Source organism: Lissotriton helveticus, chromosome 11, assembly GCF_964261635.1.
Source record: "Lissotriton helveticus chromosome 11, aLisHel1.1, whole genome shotgun sequence".
In the NCBI taxonomy this organism is placed as follows: Eukaryota; Metazoa; Chordata; class Amphibia; order Caudata; family Salamandridae; genus Lissotriton; species Lissotriton helveticus.
The window spans coordinates 486,669,354-486,692,344 of record NC_136072.1 but is presented as its reverse complement, the minus strand read 5'-3'; the positions used below and the strand labels follow the sequence as shown (position 1 = coordinate 486,692,344).

Sequence of the window (22,991 nt, the reverse complement as noted above, 5' to 3'; positions counted from 1 at the left end):
CGCCACCACAGAGAGCACACGCGGCCAGCGCTGCGCTCGCGACGGACGTCGGGGCTACGGCAAGCGCTCGCGACCGACGTCAGTGAGCTTCAGCAAGCGCTCGCGACCGACGTCTCTGGGCGTCCCACTCTCGTCCAGGGAGGAGGCAGAAGAGTGCAGGTAGAAACCCATTTCCCCTCTTGTCCTGGCGCATTTTATTTGTCCCTGAGTACTTGCGAGGAGCTTGGCATGGAAATATGGCACGGACAATGTGTGCTGCAACTAAAAATGAAACAAAAAGTGGGAGAAGCAGCTACAAAAATCACCAGTGCGGCCAGGGTGAACTAAATACAGAGGTGAGAGATGTTACAGCTTATTAAAACCAGTTATCCACACCGCTTGCTGCCAACACATGCTTGTGGCTTCGCAGCATTCTTTCAATTAAGCACTCGAATGTGAACATTTTATGGACGAGAGTTTCAAATCCTTGAATCTACCGGTTATTCACAGATGTGTGTAGCGACTGCGTTCACACACCAAGTTGTCTTATCGACACATGTAGCTCAGCAGGTTGGATGAGGTGTTTTGCGAATTTCCCTAGTCCGGGTCCGTGGTCCAGACATATATATGTGTGTGTCTGGACCGAGATTCAAGTTCACCTGGAGGCTTTTGGTGACTGTCAGACCGAATTCAACTTTATCACAAACAAGTAGAAGCTTAAACCACATCGCTGTTTTTACACCGATTGTAACAAGAGAAAACACCTAAACACAAATACTGAAAACGCAAACATCAAATAATTATTTAAAAAATAATTTTTAGTCACGAGCAAATTAAGTATGTTTTTCCCTGATATTTTACTCCATTTTAGATAGCAGGATTATTCTTAACTCTTAAGGTCAGGGCGAGTATTCGAGTTAGAACAAGAGTTAATTAAGTCTGAGTTTAGCCTTAGAATTTGCCCCCTGATTAGACTTGAATTTAGGATTAGTTAATATTAACTGTCAGCAAGATGGCTGAGGGAGTTAATGCTGCCGCTGACATGATCCCAACTCAAAACTTTCGCTGGCCCAGCTCAGCTTTTCATCCTTTCGCAGTTAATACATTGGTTACCTTTTCACAGGGCAACGGTTAAAATAGCATGTTATGTTCGCAGTGCATACAAACAGTAGAAGTGCAGTATGCAACTGGTGATAATGTAAAGCGCTCTGATACCTTCGGGTCTAGTTCGCGCTATAAAACTCCCCAAAAAAACGAACAGCTACAGAAAAAAACGCCTTTGTTTTGCTTAGTTAGCTTTCGTGTATAGGATGATCGTGAAGCTTTTAGACTTGGTTCAATACATTTGTTTTTTCTCTATTTACATATATTAGGATCACATTTTTGACATTAAAGGATGATCATTGTGGACATATTTTAGTTATGTACACTTGATTTGGGCATAAACGTTTAAATTTGAAGCCTTACAACCAGCCAGCCCATGTTCTTTGAGAATGCGTGAGGCATGGTCTGCTACAGACGCGATATGGGAATTATAGCCTTGTATCAGTCCACTACCTTCCCTCGGAGTTAGGGACTTAAAACAGATAAAAATTTGTTTTGTGAGATCTTAAACCTGCATTTCCTGTATGTGGCTCTGCCCAGGTACTCTCACGTGCAGAGTCCCTGGAATTTTGCAGGAAAGGAAGACCACACTATTAGGCCTGGGAAGTGAACTCTGCTCTGTTCGCTGAGTTTGCAGAGTTTTCCGCACTCTGCGGAGCACGTGGAGTTCTGAAAAACTCCGCTCCATGTAGTGGAGCAGAGTTTTTTCCTCACTCGCTAATGTCAAGTTGGCAAGCGCGAGCCAGGAAAATCCACTTCCTGGCAAGATTTCTCAAGGCGGACAGTCGGATTTCTCAAGGCGGGCGGTCGTGAATGGTCGCGACCGCTCGCGTTGAGAAACTTCCGTTCGCTTTGAGAAAGTTGCTGCTCGAGTAGAAAATCTGCTTATGTGGCAGAAAAGATGCAGCGCACTCTTGCGCAGAGCACTGTGCCATTCGTGCTGATTCTACAGTGCAGGACAGACACCCAGTGCTGAAAATGAACACGAACGGCATGACCAAACGTACTCTGTCGCTTGCCGAACTCCGCGTAGCAATGCAGATTTTTTGGGTCACTACGCGGAACTATGCGAAATCTGCCGAGAACTCCTACACATTATATGGCAGCGTTGACTAAATTATGCACTTTGAAAAGGAAAAGTGTGTAGCAAATTGCAGCATATTCTGTGGTAGCATTATTTGCTATGTTGTCATTTTAAAATGTTAGCACTATACGGGTATGCGTTTCACCTTATTATTACAGCATTACAACATCCAAACAGCAGTTTTATTTGTGCCTTTTTAATTTCTCAGAGCTAGATAGATTTTTTGGTTTGAAATCTGCAGCAGATGATTTATGTGACTCCTAGTTATATATATTAAATAAATTCAAACAAACATGGAAGTAACGTGAGCTATATCTCTCCTTGTATCCCTTACAAACACTTCAGTTTGCAAAGAAATAGTAATAGAAGCACAGCAAAATCTAGAACATAGAAACATGTAAAGGACTTCACTTCGTAATATTGACACACCTCATCTGCTGCAACCTGTCTAGTGTTATACTCAGAGAACACACCCTCTCCATATTTGCACTTTTCTCCTCAGGCAAAAATTGAGAGTAGAATGCTAAGTCTATACTAATGACGTTACTGTATATAGGGAGAGACATATTGCACCTAGCCTAAAAAATAAGTAAAAACATGCGATTCAGCAGGTGGAGATAACTGCAAGTTCCCATTTCGCCCAAAAATACATTCTAATTGATTCATAATAATTCAGATATATTTTCCTTGTAAGATTTCCTCAACCACAAGACTTCAGATGTAATTTTTTCCTAGCATCTGTGATGCCGTCTAGATCCTGCAACATACAGTCAAAAACATTTCCAAACTATATTGTTTGGTAGCTACCAAAAATAATCCACATCCTATCTTTGGAAAGCGGTTCAAGATCAACTTCTTAACAATTGCTTTGGGAGTCCCAGAAAATGTATCCCCAATTGTCCCTACTTGAGCAGGAGTCATTATTGCTTGATCTATTGCAAATGGTGGGCACCAAAGGGGGCCTAATGGAATAGGAATCAGCATCCATGATCTCCTTCAAAAAGTGGTGGAACATGTTATGCTCCATTAGAAGTGCAGACAACATATGTACTCAAGACTACACACTGTATCCAGTACTAGACAATTATGGGATTCTTTTAACAAATATTTACGCAAGAGCAAACCACATTAGGTGATATTGCATTACATAAGATGCACAGGGCATTCACGGCTCACCTGTTGGGCACCAGAAGGAGTCAGTATGGTCCAGTTATAGGATACCAACGGACCTGCCAGCATCACACATTGTATTCCCACCCGGCTTCCTCACTTTTTCTCTTCCCCTCACCCCCCATCCCTCCCCATCTAGCTATTTTCTTCTATCTATTTTTGTTGCAGGGGTTTCTTTCTCTTTCTTTCCCTTCTCATTTGTCCTTGGTAATGTGCAGTTCAATTTGGGATATCAGATAACTCGTCAGCCAGGTGGATGAAAAACAGCTGCTTACAATTCAACTCAGACAATACTGAAGTACTCATCATGGGCCCTAACCAAGAATGGAACAACACCTGGTGGCCCCCCGCCCTCGGTAACCCTCTCTCCCTCACCGACCATGCACGAAACCTCGGAATCATCCTGGACTCCAAACTCAAAATGAACCGCCAAATAAATGTTGTCACCTCCAATTGTTTCCACACCCTCTATCTTCTTCAAAAGCTTCCTGTAGCCACGAAAGACCTTCAACTGGATTCCTCTTGAGCATAGGAAACCGTCACCCAAGCCCTCATCATCAGCAGACTGGACGACGTCAACGCACTCTATGCTGGGATCAACAAAAACCTCATCCCCAAACTCCAGAATGTCCGAACACCTCTGCCAGACTTGTCCTCAACCTACCTCGCAACTGCCACATCACCAAACACCTGCGGACACTACATTGGCTCCCCGTCAAAGAGAGAATCACCTTCAAGCTTCTCACCCACGCACACAAAGCCCTTCACAACATCAGACCAGCCTACCTGAACCACCGCCTCTCGTTCCACACAACCCAGAGATGCCTCCTCTCAGCCCAGCTCTCCCTAGCTACGGTGCACCGCATCAAGAAAAGTAAGTGTGTTTCCTGCCGCACATATGCGTATTGGGGGGTGTCTCCGAGCCTTTCAAGAGGCCTGGGCAGCTTTGATGTCCAATGCGTGGGTCTTGCAGACCGTGCCCGGGTTTCACATCGAGTTTTACGATATCCCAAGACAATCCATTCCGCCGCATCCCATTGTCTTTTCAGAGGAGGTTGGTCCTTATCTTTCCTCGCAGCTAAGGCATGGAACACCCTCCCATCCCACCTCCGACAGACACCAACACTCTCCAAGTTCATGAAGCACCTCAAGACCTGGCTCTTCAACGATTAATTAACATCCTGGAGCTACGCCCCCCACCTTCCCCCAGCACCTTGAGACCCCACGGATGAGTAGTTGCGCTTCATAAACCGTTATTTGATTGATTGATTGATTGATTGAGCTTGGATGAAACTATTCCACCTACCTAGGGATGCTTGTGATAATATGTTGCACCACGATAATCCCACCTATTTGCGCCCCCAGACTACACTTCAGTCTGCTCTGCTTGAGGTGCTTTGCATTGCAAGTATATTATTGTTCTTCTAAACACCTTTCTCGTGATGTATCTCTGGGAAATTTACAGTATATTTCTGTGCTATTGTTTCGATATAAAACTCAATAAAAGGTGTTAAAATAAATTTGAAAAAGGATCAGCGTCCCAAACCTATCAGTTAGCACTTGTGGTCCCACTCAACAAACTTACTGTTTCAGATTTATTCTAGAGCTTTTCTTATATTTAATTAACCACTTCATAACGCTGTCGCAACCATTTACACATCTTATTACAAGCAGCAAGTCCCATTTAAGCTCACTCTTTCTAATAATTCTTAATGAGTATTAATGTGTACATAATTTTCCTTTAGTTTATTTTGGATTTTGCAGTCACAAAGCCTGAAATTTTGTGACTCGCTGGCTCTGATTACAAAGCCTTTTAGTACATAGAGGCCCTTTTGTTCCTATGTGCCTCAGACAGAACTGTTGAGCTACTTTCAGCGAGTGCTGAAAATGAAGAAACTCATCAAAAAAAGAACAAATAACCTTGTTTCACTGTCCTCGCCTCTTACCAACTGCAGGCCTTTCTTTATGAACAAGTTATTTCACGGGACTTCCACCACACATTCCAGGACGCACAATCTACATTGTATTGTATTGTAATTGTATTTATATAGCTCTTACTACCCCTGACATGGCATCAAAGCGCTTTTTCGGCAAGTAGCACACTACTCCGGAACCCATAAAGGATTAGTGGTGAATTAGTATAGTGGAAATATGATAGTAAGTTGAGCGGTGGATATGTTATTCCGTTATTTGGATTGAGAAGGATTGTGGAGGGATAGAGAAGGGAAAAAGGTTAGCATTTTTATAGCGCTTGCTACCCCTGATGGGGTGTTGAAGCGCTTTTTTGATGAGTGGCACGCTACTTCGGAACCCACAAAGGATTAGTGGTCCATTAGTATAGTGGAAATATGATAGTAATTTGAGTGTTGAATATGTTATTCCGTTATTTGGATTGAGAAGGATAGTGGGGGGATAGAGAAGGGAAATAGGTTAGCATTGATATAGTGCTTGCTACCCCTGATGGGGTGTTGAAGTACTTTTTCAGTGAGTAGTATGCTACTCTGGAACTCATACAGTGTTTGTGGTGAATTAGTATAGTGAAATATGAACGTAATTTGAGTGGTGCATATGTTAGTCAGTTATTTGGATTGAGAAGGATAGCGAAGGGGTAGAAAAAGGAAAAAGGTTTGCATTTATACAACGCTTGCTACACCTGATGAGGTGTTGAAATACTTTTTCGGCGAGTAACACTCTACTCCGGAACCCACAAAGGATTAGTGGTGAATTAGTATAGTGAAATATGAAATTAATTTGAGTGGTGGGCATGTTAGTCTTTTATTTGGAATGAAAAGAATAATGGAGGGATAGGAGGGAAGTATTTAGATTTTATTTTTGTTTGTTTGTTTTTAAGCTCATTGAAGTAGGAGGAGGCTTGGGATGAGTAAAAGGGAGATGGAGGGGATGAGTAAAAGGGAGGTGGAGGGGAAGAGTCAGAGGGAGGTGGAGGGGGAAGAGGGAGAGGGAGGGTTTAGAAGCATTTGTTTTGGGGGATGGGAACAGTAAAAAGAGGGATGAGATGGAAAGAGTAGTAGCAAGAGGTTTGAGATGAGTCAGAGAGTTGAGGTAGTGGATATATTGAGAGCAGTATAGAGTGAAATATATGGTAGTGCATTGGATATATTGAATTAAAAGAAAAGCAATAATTAAGTATAAGTAATGAATATATAGATTCCAAAGAAATAAAGATAAAGATCCATAAGTACATGAAAGGTATACAGATGCATAAAGGAAGGTAGTATGTGTAGATTAAAGATGCATTAAATAAACTCTGGCTTTCAAGTGTTGTTGTACTTTAAATTAGTTTTATTTATTTATATTTTTGTAGATCAATAGTGAAGCAATTGTAGATATTTAGGATAAAAATATTTACTTATTTATGCAGTCACGTATATACATGTTAAAACATAAAATAATGTAACTATCAGTAATACGTACATTTGTTAAGTATGACTAATGAATATCTATATATAATAATATATCTTTTTTAAACATAATTATTTTACATGTTTATAAAAAGCAACACACATATATAGGTACATATTTACAGTACAAATAAATGCTTCTATACAGAGAGATATGCTGTATATTTCGATCTGTTTGCGTATGGTGATGTGTGGAAGAGCCAATTCTTGAGTTGTTTCCTGAAGATAAGGTGGTTATCCTTGGATCTAATGTTGGGGTAAAGAGTACCAAAGTTTGGCTGCTTGAACAGAGAATGATGTGGCACCAATTGTTTTAGTCTTGTATCTTGAGATTTGAGGCGAGGTGCCACTCTAGAGCAGAGGTTCCTTTGTTGAATGTGTTTTGTGATTTTATTCCTGATGAAAAGCGGTCCTGTTCCATTTATCGCTTTGTGGGTGATACAAAGCAGCTTGAACGCGGATCTTCTGGCAACCAGTAACTATTGCAGGGCTTTCAAGGAAGGAGAGATGTGGTCTTGCGGTTTTATATGTAAAAGTAGCCTAGCAGTCGAGTTTTGAATCCATTGTAGTCTTTGCATGGTAATTAAAGGTGATCCATGGTAGAGGCTGTTAGCATAATCGAGTTTGGGCAAAACAAGGGAGATGGTAACCTGGACCTTGTGTGGAAATGCCAAATGGGGGAAGATTTGTCGCAGAGTTTTTTATAGTAGCAAAGCTTGATCTTGCTAGTTTGTCCACTTGGGTATTCATTGATAGCTTGGAGTCCATGGTCATTCCGAGGTTTCTTACTTCCTTTGATATTTTAGACGGTGTTCCCAGGTCATCAGGCCACTCAGCGAGTGGGTCATAATGTTTCAAATCACCAGATGTGAATATCCGTTCTGGAAGCATTCAATGTGAGACGACTCCACGTTATCCATTGATCCACGGCTCTGAGACAACTGAAAATTGGTGAGTTTCCAGGGTCTTTGGAGTTGAAGGAGTATTTGCGTGTCATCTGCATAGTTATAGCAGGTGAGGTGAAATTGATTGATTAGTGCCGGTAATGACTTCACGTGGGGGTGAAAAGCATGGGCGAAATAATAGAGCCTTGAGGGACCCCTACTTTTGTAAAGTACGTTTTAAACAAAAAAGGTGGGGTACGGATGGCATTAGTTCTGTCGCGAAGGTAGGACGTGCTCCAGTCGAGAGCAGACCCCTCTACGCCGTCTTCGTAGAGTCTTTGTATCAGAGTGTCATGGTCAACTGTGTCAAAGGCAGCCGAGAGGTCCAAGAGAAGTAGCGCCGCAATCCCATTGCAGTCAACTGTGTTCTTCAGGTCATCCCAGATGGCAAGGAGGGCAGATTATGTGCTTTTTCCTAGACAAAATCCCGATTGGAAGTCTGAAAGTATGGCATTCTCTTGAATGGATTGTGACATCTGGCCGAAAGCCGCTCTTTCTATCAGTTTGCCCAGGGTATGTCCACGTCTGTAGTTGTCAGGGTTCAGCGGTTCCAAGATTTATTTTCTTCAGTAATGGGCATATATATGACCTTTTGAGTTCTTCTGGAAATATTTCGGTAGTTAAGGAGTTGTTAATGATTCTCCTTACTAGAGTAGCAGAAGAGGTTGTTAGAAGAAATGTCTTGAAGGTTTGTGGTGGACATGGGTCAGAAGGGCTGCTGGCAGGCCTGGTTGCTTTGACCAGGGCCATAAATTCATAGTGTGAAATGTGTTGGAAGGACGGAGAGGCTGGGTTAGATTATTCTTGGATTGTAGCTTTGTAAAATGCTTAGTGCTGATGCTTTGTCTCTGTTTTAACTATGAGTCCAACATGTCTGATTTGTCCGAGTAATGATTTGCCAGTTTGTCTGTGAACTCTTGAGTAACAGGATGAGCTGCTAGGCAATTTGGTTTACGAAATTCATTGAGAATTGTATAGAATTCTTTATTTTCACATTTAGCATTTTGAATTTTGTCTGAACAGTATTTTTTCTTTGCTTTTTTGATAGCTGACCTGTATAATCTGTAAATTTTCTGTAGGTGAAGTTTGTCTTGGTTGGTGTTTGTTTTGTGTTAGGCATGCTGCAGCTTTCTAATTGGCTGTTTTTATCTCTTTTATCTCTGTATTTCTCCAAGATGCTTGGTTTTTTTTTGTTCTGTTGTGTGGTTTTTATTGGTTTCAGGATATCAAAAGCTTCCTGTAGCCACTCATATAGTTTTTGAACAGAATTTATTGTTTCTATATCTCTACTGGATGTTAGTTGTGTTTCTAAGTGTTCCAAATTGAGTTTGTTCCACAACCGAAAGATGGATGGATGCACGTAAGGTGGTTTTAGGTGTGTCGCTTAGTGTTGTTTTATGTTAGAAGGCAAGCAAATGGTGGTCTGACCATGTGGCCAGAGTTATCTTTCGAAAGGTAACTAGTTCTGTATTAGCAAAATTGGTATCTAGGATGTGTGTAGGTTCGTGGATGATCTGATGCAGGTTCAGTGCTTCTAGGCCAGCGATGATTGTTTTGGGATGGGGCATATTTGGTTTGGTAAACCAAATGTTGAGGTCACCCAGAACGCATAGTTTGGAGTGTAGTGTTATCAGGTTTGAAACTATGTCTAGAAGTGCATCTAGAAATGTTGCCTTGCTAGTTGGAGTTCTGTAAAGGAGCAGGAAGTCACAGGAGAAAAACGGTGTAGGATTGCATCTGGTGGAAAGGACCTCACAATTATTTATGGAGATGTCGTCAACTTTAGTGATATGTACTGTTTGTCTGAACACAACAGCTCGGCCACCTCCTTTTTTGCCTGTACAATTCTGGGTGATCGTTTGATAGCCTATAGGAACGGCTTCATGCAGGACTGGAGTCATATCATCTCCCAACCATGATTCAGTTATGAATAGTATGTCTGGTTTTAAGTCAGTGAGAAGGCTGTGGATGTGATGTTTGTTTTTAGAGAGTAATCGAGCATTTATTAGTAGACAGTTTAAAGAATGTGCTTTGGAGATAGTGTGCTATTTAGTGACAATCCTTTAGGGTGGAGGGGGTTGCTTTCAGTTCCAGAGTAGTTGGATTAAGTGTGTCTTATGTGTCCCTGTGGTGCAGCCCTGCTATGGTGTTACCAAGATAATACTTAAGTGAATTGTAGGAAGGCTTAGTCTGAAGTCCAAAACGATTCATAAAGGGGGTGGTGATGGACAGAGTATCTGAATTAAGCAGAACACTCCCACCCAGTCAAAAGATCAGGGCTTGATCCATCACCGTTTTTTAGCTCACTGCACCATCCCAGCTCAGAACCTGGCTACATGCAAATTAGTCTGACCCTGGCCCAGTGCATCATTGGAACAGGGCAGACCAAACTACCAAGCCAATTCTGTACTGGAAAGGAAACAAGCTTCCGGGGACCGGTTTCTGGCATTACAGCCGTCTTCGGCCTGGCTTGCTTGAATCCTGATGGTGCAGTGAGCAAGGGACTCACATCTGAGCATACCCTTCCACACTTGTGGTGGCCAAAACGATTCATAAAGGGGGTGGTGATGGACAGAGTATCTGAATTAAGCAGAACACTCCCACCCAGTCAAAAGATCAGGGCTTGATCCATCACCGTTTTTTAGCTCACTGCACCATCCCAGCTCAGAACCTGGCTACATGCAAATTAGTCTGACCCTGGCCCAGTGCATCATGGGAACAGGGCAGACCAAACTACCAAGCCAATTCTGTACTGGAAAGGAAACAAGCTTCCGGGGACCGGTTTCTGGCATTACAGCCGTCTTCGGCCTGGCTTGCTTGAATCCTGATGGTGCAGTGAGCAAGGGACTCACATCTGAGCATACCCTTCCACACTTGTGGTGGCCAAAACGATTCATAAAGGGGGTGGTGATGGACAGAGTATCTGAATTGAGCAGAACACTCCCACCCAGTCAAAAGATCAGGGCTTGATCCATCACCATTTTTTAGCTCACTGCACCATCCCAGCTCAGAACCTGGCTACATGCAAATTAGTCTGACCCTGGCCCAGTGCATCATGGGAACAGGGCAGACCAAACTACCAAGCCAATTCTGTACTGGAAAGGAAACAAGCTTCCGGGGACCGGTTTCTGGCATTACAGCCGTCTTCGGCCTGGCTTGCTTGAATCCTAGTGGACACTCACAGACTCATGAAATGTAGAAATAAACGGAAGGGAATTGCTGTTAAGTGAAAGATGTCAAACTCTCATTTTCTTAATCAGGCACCCCAGGTGTCCAACGTTTCCTGTGGCCCACAGACTTGTTAAACATCAGCTTTACTTGTACAAATATAACATTAGAGGCTCATGTAAAGGAAGGGTGAACTCTGCTAACCATAAATCTGCAACAAGTTGGGGTCACCAACCTTGGTCCAAAGCGATGCAGTTTCACATGAAAGCCTCACTAAGGGGGGCAAAGTACTAGCTGAGCAAAGATCACAAAGAGCACCACCACACCAACAACAAAAAATGATGTGCTGACAATTCTCAAGTGCTGGAAAACCTGCTCCACATGTGCCACAACATATCACACGATATCCCCTCCCCTCACACGGTCACCTGATGGAGACCTGATATCATACAGTGAACTGAAACATGAGGAGAAAACCACTACACAGTGAGGATTTCCAGCTTTAATTTGGAGGCTCTGCACAGTCGATGCCCATTATAGGTGTTGAATCTTCGCAGGAAACAATTGCCTCAGAAGTAGTTTCTTTTTTTTTGAAGGAGAGGAAGGGTAGAAATGTTTATAGGCATGGCTAAGCAAAGGGCCCTGCCTTCTCTAGGCTCCATCCCCTTTACACACGGTGTTAGAAATGTGGTCTCTGGTTGGCAGTGGTTTGCACCCTGTCCAAGTAGAGACCCTCACTCCAGTCATGGTAAGTCACACCCTTAGAATAACCCATGCTCACCGCTTTAGTAGCTTGGCAAGAGCAGTCAGCTATCCCCAGAGCTAAGGTGTAAAGTGCTTGTACACACACACAGTAACACAATGAAAACACCACCAAATGACTCCACAACAATTAAGAAAAATAGCCAATATTTATTTGATTAAAAGAAGACTAAAACGACAACATCCAACATACACAAGTCAAGATATGATTTTCTAAAGATTAAATTAAGTTATAGCTCTTAGAAACACTATTCTAACGTGATTGACGAGGACAAAACCACCAGTTCAGGCTTACAGCCAGGGAGCGCGGGCTGGCTACGAAGTCGTACAGACCCTCAGCCTCGAGGACGGTGCTCGAGGACGGTGAATTGCACAACGGAGGTGAGGCATCACTGAAGCCAGTGAAATGTCTGTTCCTGGAGTCGGTGCAGTCTTTGAACTGCTGATGCCCCCAGACGAAGCAAGGCGTAGCTAAGGTGAGGCAGCAGTTGGGGGCTGGACGGCAGTTTTGCTGGTGGTGCGGTGTTGATGTAGTGTCGAGGGTCAAGTCACGAGGCATTGATTTCGTAGCATCTATGTCACCCCACTGTGCCACCAGTGCGGTGGCAGCATCAGAGTAAGGCGACACGGATTTAGGCAACGTGGTACTCGGGAATCCCTTTGTGGTGGTTCTTCGGAGGTGCTGCAGCCACGTCCGGACTTGCATTGTAAGTCATGGTTGTTGCATTCACCGGGGACACCGGCTCCGATGCAGGCTACGGCGTGATATCGAAGTACGGCACTGGTTCAGAAGAGAGGCTCGAAGCCGAGGTGTTGATTTCTTCTATTTTCAGCACAGAAGCCACTTCCAAGGGCCCATGAACTGGATTTGGCACCACTTGGCAGAGGAGAGCTCTCAGCAGAGGAGCCCAGGTGCTGCAGGTGACGTTGTTGATCAACCTGAGGAATCCAACAGGAGGCTAGCTCAACTGAAGCCCTTGGAGAAACTTTAGAAAGCAGGATGCTGAGAGCAAAGTCCAGTCCTCAAGGAGTTCCTCATGGTCTTACAACGATTTGGTTCAGAGATTTCTGTCTGAAATGTGGCTTGAGTTCAAAACAATGTCAAATTTCGAAAGCAGATGCATGTTTGCGATGGTTCTCTTTCGAATCAACTTAGAAGGAGATGAAGGTCCCAACTTTAATATGAAAACCACAAGCATACAACTGAGAATTATGTAAAGTTTGTGATATACATTTTGACAATTTTGATTTTTTTTTAACATGCATGCATAGTACCATTCATAGTACAAACATAAGTATATCATGTCAGTCTCCACAAATCCCTGGGAGCTTGCTGGTAGTAGTTGCCTTTTAAGCAAATGCCATATTGACTGCAGGCAGTATTGTAGACACACTCCCTGTGCTTTACAACGCCCAAAGCATCAAGGCCCTTTCAGTAGATACTGAACGAACAGGAGATCTTTCAGCCTGCAGGAAGTCACATCAGCTCACATGCGGTCTGCAATGAGGAGTGTTGCTTATAGAAGACTCCTACATATCCGGTCACTGCAATGTAGCAAGACTGAGGGAGGTCCCATCTGTAAAGGAAATCACTACAAGACATCAACTACAGTCAAGCAAGTACAGGAAGTAAAAGCTTGCCTACAGGAGTTTATTATATCCAACACATGCACATGGAGGGCTCCTGGTCTCGAGTGGGAGTGATTGCAGAGATGCAAAGATACAATTAGCTGAACACGATCCTTAGAAGTCAAGTCTGGCTATTTCCAGCAAAGTTTAACAGAGCTCTGAACTTCCCATTTCCATGATGAAAGTGGCACCCGGGCTCATGTTGTCTTCCCACCTTCTGTACTCTGGAGCAGGCCTACCCATTCTGCCCACTTCACCAGACATATGGAACCCGCCCCTACCGTCCCCCCTGTCCTTTCTGCAGAAAAGTACAGCTAGTCTAATAAGTAACTCAGATGAACTTACTCATTGTGTTTCACTTGTCTTTGCATTACCACTTACCCTAAATAGGCCCTTATTACAAGGAGTTTATGATTTGGGCAGAAAATTGAATTTTTGATCGAGTTGGGATTGCAGGTGCTGTGACAAAACTGAACTTTTGGTTTATTAGCCTGTGTCCATCTCACTATGTAAACAAGCATTTGTAAATGCATTTGGTTTCGCCTATGTGATTAATAATAAGCTGTCTTTTGTTGTAAGTTGTAGCTTGTTGAGTAGCTGTACAACATAAGTTAGAGAAAGTCTGTTAATGTGTTATAATTTGTTTATGTACAAAAAGGCAATAAAGTGTGTTGTTACTAGTGGTGTAGTGCAGGTAAGTAATCGCAACATTTTGAAAAATTAAATTAAACAGGAAAATAATAGAATTAGTTTGTGTAAAAGCTACATTATGTGTTTGGAGGAGTTCTTACAACTTTTGGGCCCAGTGCCACTGCACGTGCTGCACCATACAAATCATGCACTTATTGCCTGTAAGGTAACTGCACTTGTGACTGCTTATTTAGTAGTTAACTATAGCAATGTTTGATTGTTAGTGGGGTCCCTAGAGCTTTTTACCCTGGTGCCACTCGCACCTGATGCACCATTCAAATCAAGCTCCTTTTACCTGCAAGATAACTGCAATTGTGTCTGCCTGTATAGTAGTGAACTATAGCTATATAAGGTGTTTAGAGGAGTTTTGAAAACTTTTCAACGGGGTGCCACTGCACCTGCTGCACTATTCAAATCATGACACTGTTGTCTGTCTGTAAGGTAACTGCACTTGTGACTGTCTGTTTAGTAGTAAAATATAGCAATATTAGGTGTTTAGTGGGTTGCCTAGAGGTTTTATTCCTGGTGCTGCTGCACCTGCTGCACCATGGCCCTATTGCCTGCTAGATAAATGCACTTGTGTCTGTCTTGTTTAGTAGTAAAATGTAGCAATAATCTGGGTTTAGTGGGGTCCCTAGAGCTTTTGGCCCCGGTGAAACTGCATCTGCTGCGCCATTCAAATCAAGTCCCTTTTAACTGCAAGGTAACTGAAATTCTGACTGCCTGTTTAGTAGTCAAAGATAGCAAAAGACACACAAATGATGGACGGAGTGCAGAACAAATCAAAACATTCTCCCCCAGTCAAGAGATCTGGGTTAAATCCATCATTCTTTTGCTCACCATGCCACCCCAGTTTAGACCTGGCCATATGCAAATCAGTCTTGGCCCTGTGCCTCCTGGGAACAGTCCAGCCCGAACTGCCAAGCCAGGTCCTCCCTGGACCGGAAACAAGCATCCTAGTACCGGTTTTGGAGTTTCACCCATCTTCAGCTAGGATAGCTTAAATCCAATGGCACGGTGAGCCCGGGACCCACGTCTGGGCATGCCCGGCACACTTAGGGCGAGAATGCAAAAGACACACAATTGATGGACGGAATGCAGAACAAATCAAAACATTCTCCCCCAGTCAATCCATTGGGCACAGGGAAAAGACTGATTTGCATATGGCTGGGTTCAAACTAGATTGGCATGGTGAGCAAGATAAATGCACTTGTGTCTGTCTTGTTTAGTAGTAAAATGTAGCAATAATCTGGGTTTAGTGGGGTCCCTAGAGCTTTTGGCCCCGGTGAAACTGCATCTGCTGCACCATTCAAATCAAGCCCCTTTTAACTGCAAGGTAACTGAAATTCTGACTGCCTGTTTAGTAGTCAAAGATAGCAAAAGACACACAAATGATGGACGGAGTGCAGAACAAATCAAAACATTCTCCCCCAGTCAAGAGATCTGGGTTAAATCCATCATTCTTTTGCTCACCATGCCACCCCAGTTTAGACCTGGCCATATGCAAATCAGTCTTGGCCCTGTGCCTCCTGGGAACAGTCCAGCCCGAACTGCCAAGCCAGGTCCTCCTTGGACCGAAAACAAGCATCCTAGTACCGGTTTTGGAGTTTCACCCATCTTCAGCTAGGATAGCTTAAATCCAATGGCACGGTGAGGGACCCTCGTCTGGGCATGCCCGGCACACTTAGGGCGAGAATGCAAAAGACACACAATTGATGGACGGAATGCAGAACAAATCAAAACATTCTCCCCCAGTCAATCCATTGGGCACAGGGAAAAGACTGATTTGCATATGGCTGGGTTCAAACTAGATTGGCATGGTGAGCAAAAAAACTATGGATTTAGGCCCAAATCTCTGTACTGGGGTGAATGTATGACATTGTTCTGCATTCTTTCCATCAATTGTTTGTTTTTGCATTTGTCACCCCGAGTGGGACGGGTATGCCCAGACATGGGTCCTGTGCTCTCCATGCCACTGGAGAGAAGCTATCCTGGCTGAAGAGGGGGTCAAACCCCGAAACCGGTCCTAGGATGCTTGTTTCCAGTTCAGGGAGGATCTGGCCTGGCAGTTTGGACTGGACTGTTCCCATTAGGCACAGGTCAAGACTGATTTGCATATGGATGGGTTCACACTGAAATGGCATGGTGAGCAAAAAAAAAACTATGGATTTAGGCCCAGATCTCTGTACTGGGGTGAATGTATGACATTGTTCTGCATTCTGTCCATCAATATTTTTTTTTTTGAGTAGTCAAAGATAGCAATATTATGTGTTTAGAGGAGTCATCTGGCAGGCCCTGTTGTTTATAGGAGTTCTGACATGTTTTAGGTTAATGCTACTGCACCTGCTGCACCATTCAAATCGTGACCCTGTTGTCTGCAAGGTAACTGCACTTGTAGTTGCCTGTTTAGTTGTAAAATATAGCATTAATCTTTGTTTAATGGGGTGCCTGGAGCTTTTGGTCCCGGTGCCAGTACACCTGCTGATCTATTGAAATAACGACCCTAGCACTTGCTAGATAACTGCACTTACGACTGCCTGTTTAGTTGCAAAATCTAGCAATATTAGGTGTTTAGTGGAGACATGATAACATATGGCCCCATTGCCACTGCACCTGCCGCATCATTTATATCAAGCCCCTTTTAACTGCATAGTAACTGCAATTGTGACTACCTGTATAGTAGTAAAATTTAACAATATTAGGTGTTTAGAGGAGTTCTGACAACGTTTGGCCCAGACCCACTGCACCTGCTGCATCATTCAAATCATGACCCTGTTGCCTGCAACGTAACATGTAACAGCACTTGTGACTGCCTGATTAGTAGTAAAATATAGCAATTTTAGGTGTTCAGTGGGGTGCCTAGAGCTGATAGTCCTGGTGTCACTGCACCTGCTGCACCATTTAAATCATGACCCTGTTGTCTGCAAAGTAACTGCGCTTGTGACTGCCTTTTAGTAGTCAAATATAGCAATATTATGTGTTTAGAGGAGTCATCTGGCAGGTACTGTTGTTTAGAAGAGTTCTGACAACTTTTGTGCCTGATGCTGGTGCACCTGCTGCACCATTTAAATAATGACCCTATTGTCTGCAAGGTAACTGCACTTGTGGCTGCCTGTTTAGTAGTAACATATCGCAACTACAAGGAGATGATGGGCGGAGCGCTGAAACTTTTCAGTCACTCACCCCTAGTCACAGATCTGGGTTGAATCCATCATCATTCTTTAGCTCAATTTGCCACCTCAGTTCAGACCCATCCATATGCAAATAAGTCTTGACCCTGTGCCTCATGGGAACAGTGCAGCCCGAGCTGCCAAGCCAGGTCTTCCCTGAACCGGAAACAAGCATCCTGGGATCAGTTTCTGGGTAACAGCCCTCATCAGCCAGGCTAGCTTGAATACAGTGGCAATGTGAGCAAGTGAAATATATCATAGCTCATGTATATTAACTTTTTTTTAACGTACAATGTTTATTACAACATTTAGAATTTGAGCATAACGACCAACTAGATTAAGTTGAAAATATTAATCCAATATTGCCTACAAAGTGCACAGAAAAGTACTGAGGCATGAATAGGAAATGCCACAAACGTTCTATGGCTAAAGCATCTGCTTTACACAACTAACTAATGAAAAGCAAGCATTTCAGCATACCGTTAGAAGCTGTCTGTCTTTTCCGTGGGAAGAGATTTTATCTTGACAGTGAATGGGGCTTAAGTAGAGTGAACAGCTTTTGTAGAAGTATTGTAAATGTGTGCAGTCAGGAAAGTAAAGAAAAACAGTTCTACACAAAAGTGAGTGAGCACAGTATTTCGGCTTTGGGAACTGATAAGAGTCCCCATTTAAAATGTATTAAATACAAGAGATTTCATGTGCAGACAAAAACCTAAAAAATTGCAAAATTCTGTATAGAAGAGAGCCCGTAATGTGAAAAAACCTGCGAGGATTGTGTAGCAAGCAGTAATTCTCAAGTGACAAAAGTGAGAAATCTGTGGTAACTCCACATCCTGGAATTACGTACCCCACAGTATTGTAAGTGTGGGTTTGGATTTACAAATGTAGTTGTCATGCTTGAATTATAATGAGAGTTTTAGGGCCTACTGTACAAAATGTTTTTATGGTGGCAAACAGAAATTTGGACTGTTTCGACCCAAATTTTGTTTGAATATGCACAAACCCTGTTTGAGGATTCTGCTAATTATTACAGACTTCTAATATGGATTTGCCACTCTATAAGCAATTGCTAAAGGAAAAGTCCATGCTGTAGCGATTCCTTCTAAATAGTGATGCTTTAGGGAATGTAAAAATGTTTTGCAACCAAAATCAGCCAAAAACATTGAAAATCTAGTGACTCTGAGTTGGGGTGGTAAACCATTCGCATAAGAAAAAGATCTCTTCCTCTTTGTGAATTAGAAAAAAAAGTTTGCTCGCAAGTGAGCAGTGGTCGAGGCGACTATGGCCATCTCTCAAACAAACTTTTTCAAAAAGTGAACTTTTATTTTTAAACACAGTGCCATTTCCATTAAGGAAAACAAGTACTTACTTTCAATGTGATAACAGACCTGGTGGCCTGCTGACCTAGCCATGCCTCCATTCCTGTGATGGCATCCAATCGGACTAATTCACAATTTGCGAACTACCTCATAACTATTCATGACAAAGGCATAGATGATTACAGTGGATTGCTTATGCAGTACACAGGTATCCAGGGGACTATTACATTCCTAAATTCACAGATAGCCCGGTTTCAAAATCGTATATTTCAGTAGCCTATTCTCTATTCGATCATATGACTCGATCATATGACTTTAGTGTCCAGACATTTCGCAGAGAATAGAGTAGAATATGCAGTTGATAATACGGCTCACAGGAAGTGCTGATGTATGAGGTATTTCAGAAACATGAGCCCTTGAACACACTCAGTGGTTGAAGTGCATACAAAAATATGGGAACTGTGATTTTGAGTGCATTGGGGGTGGGGGTCAGTCAAAGTGGGCTGAGCCAGAGATGTGGCTCAAAAAAACACAATTTCTTGCAACTATTTTGTTAGCCTTTCACATTCAGGTTAATGCATATAAAATATAGCATGTGCAAAAAATGAAAAAAATGCAAGTTAAAGTTATTAGTAGCAAATGCTCTCTTTTTCCTTACGAAAGCTTGATTGGTTAGTGCATCACTGCAAATGTCTGTGTGTATAACCAGATAGTCACACGACTGAATCCTGGTTGGCGCAGTGGGGAATAGTGATTTTGGAAAAGGGGGGTGGTGATGGACAGAGCTTCTGAATGATGCAGAATACTCTTACCAAGTCAAGAGATCATGGTTTTAATCCATCACCGTTTTTTAGCTCACTGCACCATCCCAGCTCAGAACCTGGCTATATGCAAATTAGTCTGTTCCTGTCCCAGTGCAGTGGGGAATAGTGACATTTATATCTATAGTACTACAGCGTCCCAGCCTGCAACTTAAAGCACTATGAATAGGAAGTCCTTATTTTAAAATGGTATTACATCCAATATAAGGTAGGCTCCCTTAAATTGTGCAGAGATTGAGGGCCTGATGTAGGAAAATGTCATTTACCGACTCTAGAATACCGAATTTTACCGATTCGGTATTCTAGATTTGGTAAATGAGATTTAGGAAATAATTCGGTAATTTTTACCGAATCGGTATGATTCGGTAATTACCGAATCGGTATTTATCGATTCGGTAATTGCCATTGATTCCTATGGGCCTTGAGGCCCATAGGAATCAATGTCAATTACCGAATCCGTAAATACTGATTCGGTAAAATTACCGAATTGTCAAGGGGGACAGGGTGTCACTTTGACACCCTGTTGCACCCCTGATTCTGGCTTGTGTGCCATATGACACTCATACATGCCCTTAGGGCAAGTATATGTGCCACATGGCACAGGTGTACATGCACAGATGTGCATGTACACAGGAATTCGTTATTTACCACAAAATCGTTTTTTGTGGTAAATAATGAATTCTTAAGGGCCTGTGGCACTGTTTTCAGTGCCACCTACATATAGATTTACCGATTCGGTAAATTTACAGATTCGGTACATTTCAAAAACCAAATACCGGTCGGTGTTTAAGATCAAACAAGTGTTTTCAAAATATATATATTTTTTATGATATGCAATCAAAGTATACCTTGTGAAATTCTTATTTTGTACGTTTCCTTAAGGAGGAAGCACTCCAGAACTCAGCACCTAAGACCCTTCCATTACAGCTCAAAAAGAATACATCATTGTCACCAGGAAGCCTCAAGCAACTTCATCACTTAAAGACTGTACTGGCTTCCAAGCAGCGTTTAGATGTGCTGATTAACCAATGACACATATTTAAATTTCCCTCAAACAGAAGGCATCTTGTGAGGAAGGCTTTTTTTCTTTAGCTGTTTTCCTCTTTCTTGGCTCCAGAGTACAAGACTCCCTCCCTTCCTTTTCGGCCGAAAGCACGTGAGGATCAGCGTTAACTATCCAGGGACGGTTGTTTTTTAACAAAAAGATTGTGAACTGCTTTCGTAATATTAAGAAAGATTGGGAATGTTGGACCCAATAGATACAACCCACTTCGACCACTGGTTGTTCCCAAGAAAACCAAACCACTTCGAGCACTGGATACAACTTGCATCCAGGTATCCGCATATCCTCGTCAAATGCAGAGAAGGAGCAAGGAGCCTGCATTTTATTCAGAGAATATTTGAAAGCAACTACTCAATGAATCGATGGACGGTAGAGAGGACTTAGGAATTCTTCAGTGTTGGCCCTGATTCCAAGTGTGTGCAGAATTCTGATTTCTGTGCAAAGAGCAGCTTGCACGGGGATTGGAGTTTTGAGCCATAGGTAACAACTGTTTCCCCTACATTTCTCTCATAGCTAATTTCGGCTGAGCAAACCCACAGGAATTGATCAGGGGGAAAAAGTCCTCATATTTACTTGGCAAACTGAGGATAAGACCAATTTCCTACACCCAGTGAATACCTTATCCCATAGAATCAGTATCTAGTGAGTTTGATAAGGACCCTTAGATTTTGCCACATTTGCAATAATAGCCTTGGGCACCAATTATAAAGGCACTGTGTAATTCGATTTAAAAGTAGGAATTGAATTGTGCCGATAAGTGATAACACCACACCCACTGCCATTTCCAAGGGAAAAATTACTGCAAATTCAGAGAAATGCAGGATCTGGTGTGCAAAGCATTAAATCTGCATGCAATATCTAGGAAACTCAGAAGCAGAGATATTTACTGCAACACACGGAATTGGTATTTACTGCATGCAGTAAATCCTTCTCCCCGTTCTGGCCCACTTGCACTTTGAACCTTAGTGTTTCAATTGCAAAGGAGCTATGGACCGGTGCATAGCAGCGGAGTATACAGAACCCTGGAACCAGCCTGACATTAATAATATTTTGCACTCTGTATCAGTACATAACCTTTGAAGATTTGTTTGCCATTGTTGCTTTTGGCTTTATTGTTTGGCTACAGATTTTAACAGAGACGTCAACAGCGTTTGCATTGAACTAACTCTGCATGCGGAAATATAGGTACTTTGAAAGATCTGGAACTGTTGTTACCATCTCATAATAACTAGTGATAAGTGAAATTTGCATAATTACCTTTAGCATAATTAAGCGAAACATTGAAAAAATGCGACGAAATTATGTGAAATGCAAATCTGTCACTTAGCACTTTATTTTAGTATGCAATGCAACCTTGCGTCCATTTTAGGTACAAAAACACATTTTGGACAAAATCAAATAGAGCAAATAAAAGTGCAGCATACAACAGCAACTCGTGTTCTGTTAATTTGTGTTGTTTGCCTGCTCCCACAATAGGATTTTTACCTGAATGGGCTTGAAATTAAGCGATGTGCCATATGTATTAATTACAGAAATTTAATATAACAAGCATAATGCAAAATCCTTCAAATTACACAAGAGCACGCTGGCCAAGTTGAATGGCTGACACCTTTCATTAGTGATTGTGATAGAACAGGGTCTTTGCCTTTCAGAGGTGTGGTACAGGTCTTTACAAAAAGTTGAAGCAGCTCCAACAGGAGGGAAGGAACGTCATGCATCTCTTTACTTGTCCTGTTCAGAGATGGTCAATGTGTTTCAATTCTCCATAGCTAGTATCGAATCAAATGGTCCTGCACCACTCCCATTGTTAACAAGCAAAGGATACAAGCCAGTGTCCACGGGAACGAAGAGGAATCCCCAACACCTCCAGGAAACAGAAACAAGAATGTGATAGTGAACACACTCCTGACGACTGTCCCCTAAAAGTATGGGGGAAAAACCCAAGGAGTGTCCACCACTCTCCCCATACGAGGGGTTAGGTAACAGGGCAGGTGTAGATTGGGTGGTGTAGTCCAGGCTGTAAAAAAACAGGACATGCACTAATATACTAAACACAATGTACTAGAGTGATTGATCAAAACAGTGACATGCGTTGTTATGCTCCAAAGGTCACTAACCCCAGTGAAGTCCACGGGTTATCTTAAGTTGAGTTCTTGCTGAAGGATATGGCCTGAGGAATAGGATACCAGGCCGGAAAGAGTTGAACTCGTGAAAGGACACACACTCACCATACACACCATAAAATATAAATAAGAGGGGGAAGGACTTGAGGTGCACTGTCCGGCTCTTACGGTGGACCAAGAGTGGAGCAGCTACACTCTCAAGAGGAGAGACACCCGGCCCGGGAAACTGTTCCGGGCCGAGCGCTCTCTCTCAGTTGGGAAAAAGGAACGAATAAGCCCAAACGGTTGGAAGATGAGCAGGGGCTCCGTAATGAAACAGGACGTACAGGAAACTCTGTTTAAAAGAGCAAATTCTAAGCTCTTGGTACGGGGTTACAAGGACCCAGTCTCTGGCCGAGGAAAACGCCCTCCAGCCGGAATGGAGATAGCAGGGCGGGGCACCAGAGACCGATCCGTGCTGAGGGAAGCCCACCGGACGGGAGGAATTAGGAAGAGGTGGGGAAATACTTGCTATCAAGAAGGAGGGCAGCGTACTACCGAAAA

At 42.8% G+C, this 22,991-nt stretch overlaps 1 protein-coding gene across 4 annotated transcripts in view; it reads left to right on the top strand.

The window, feature by feature from the left end:
• Window positions 1–22,991, top strand: part of ARHGEF4 (Rho guanine nucleotide exchange factor 4) — a 639,140-nt gene that overhangs the window by 200,964 nt on the left and 415,185 nt on the right. For 2 of the 4 annotated variants that reach the window (XM_078666094.1, XM_078666093.1), the window contains exon 1: window positions 217–335. The exons of 1 other annotated variant lie outside the window; for it this stretch is intronic. In XM_078666094.1, the coding sequence (XP_078522220.1) occupies window positions 237–335 (99 nt within the window). In that variant the 5' untranslated portion in view covers window positions 217–236. Of the gene's footprint in view, window positions 1–216; window positions 336–22,991 lie in introns of those variants that run through there. One more of the 4 variants, XM_078666096.1, reaches the window with a different exon arrangement.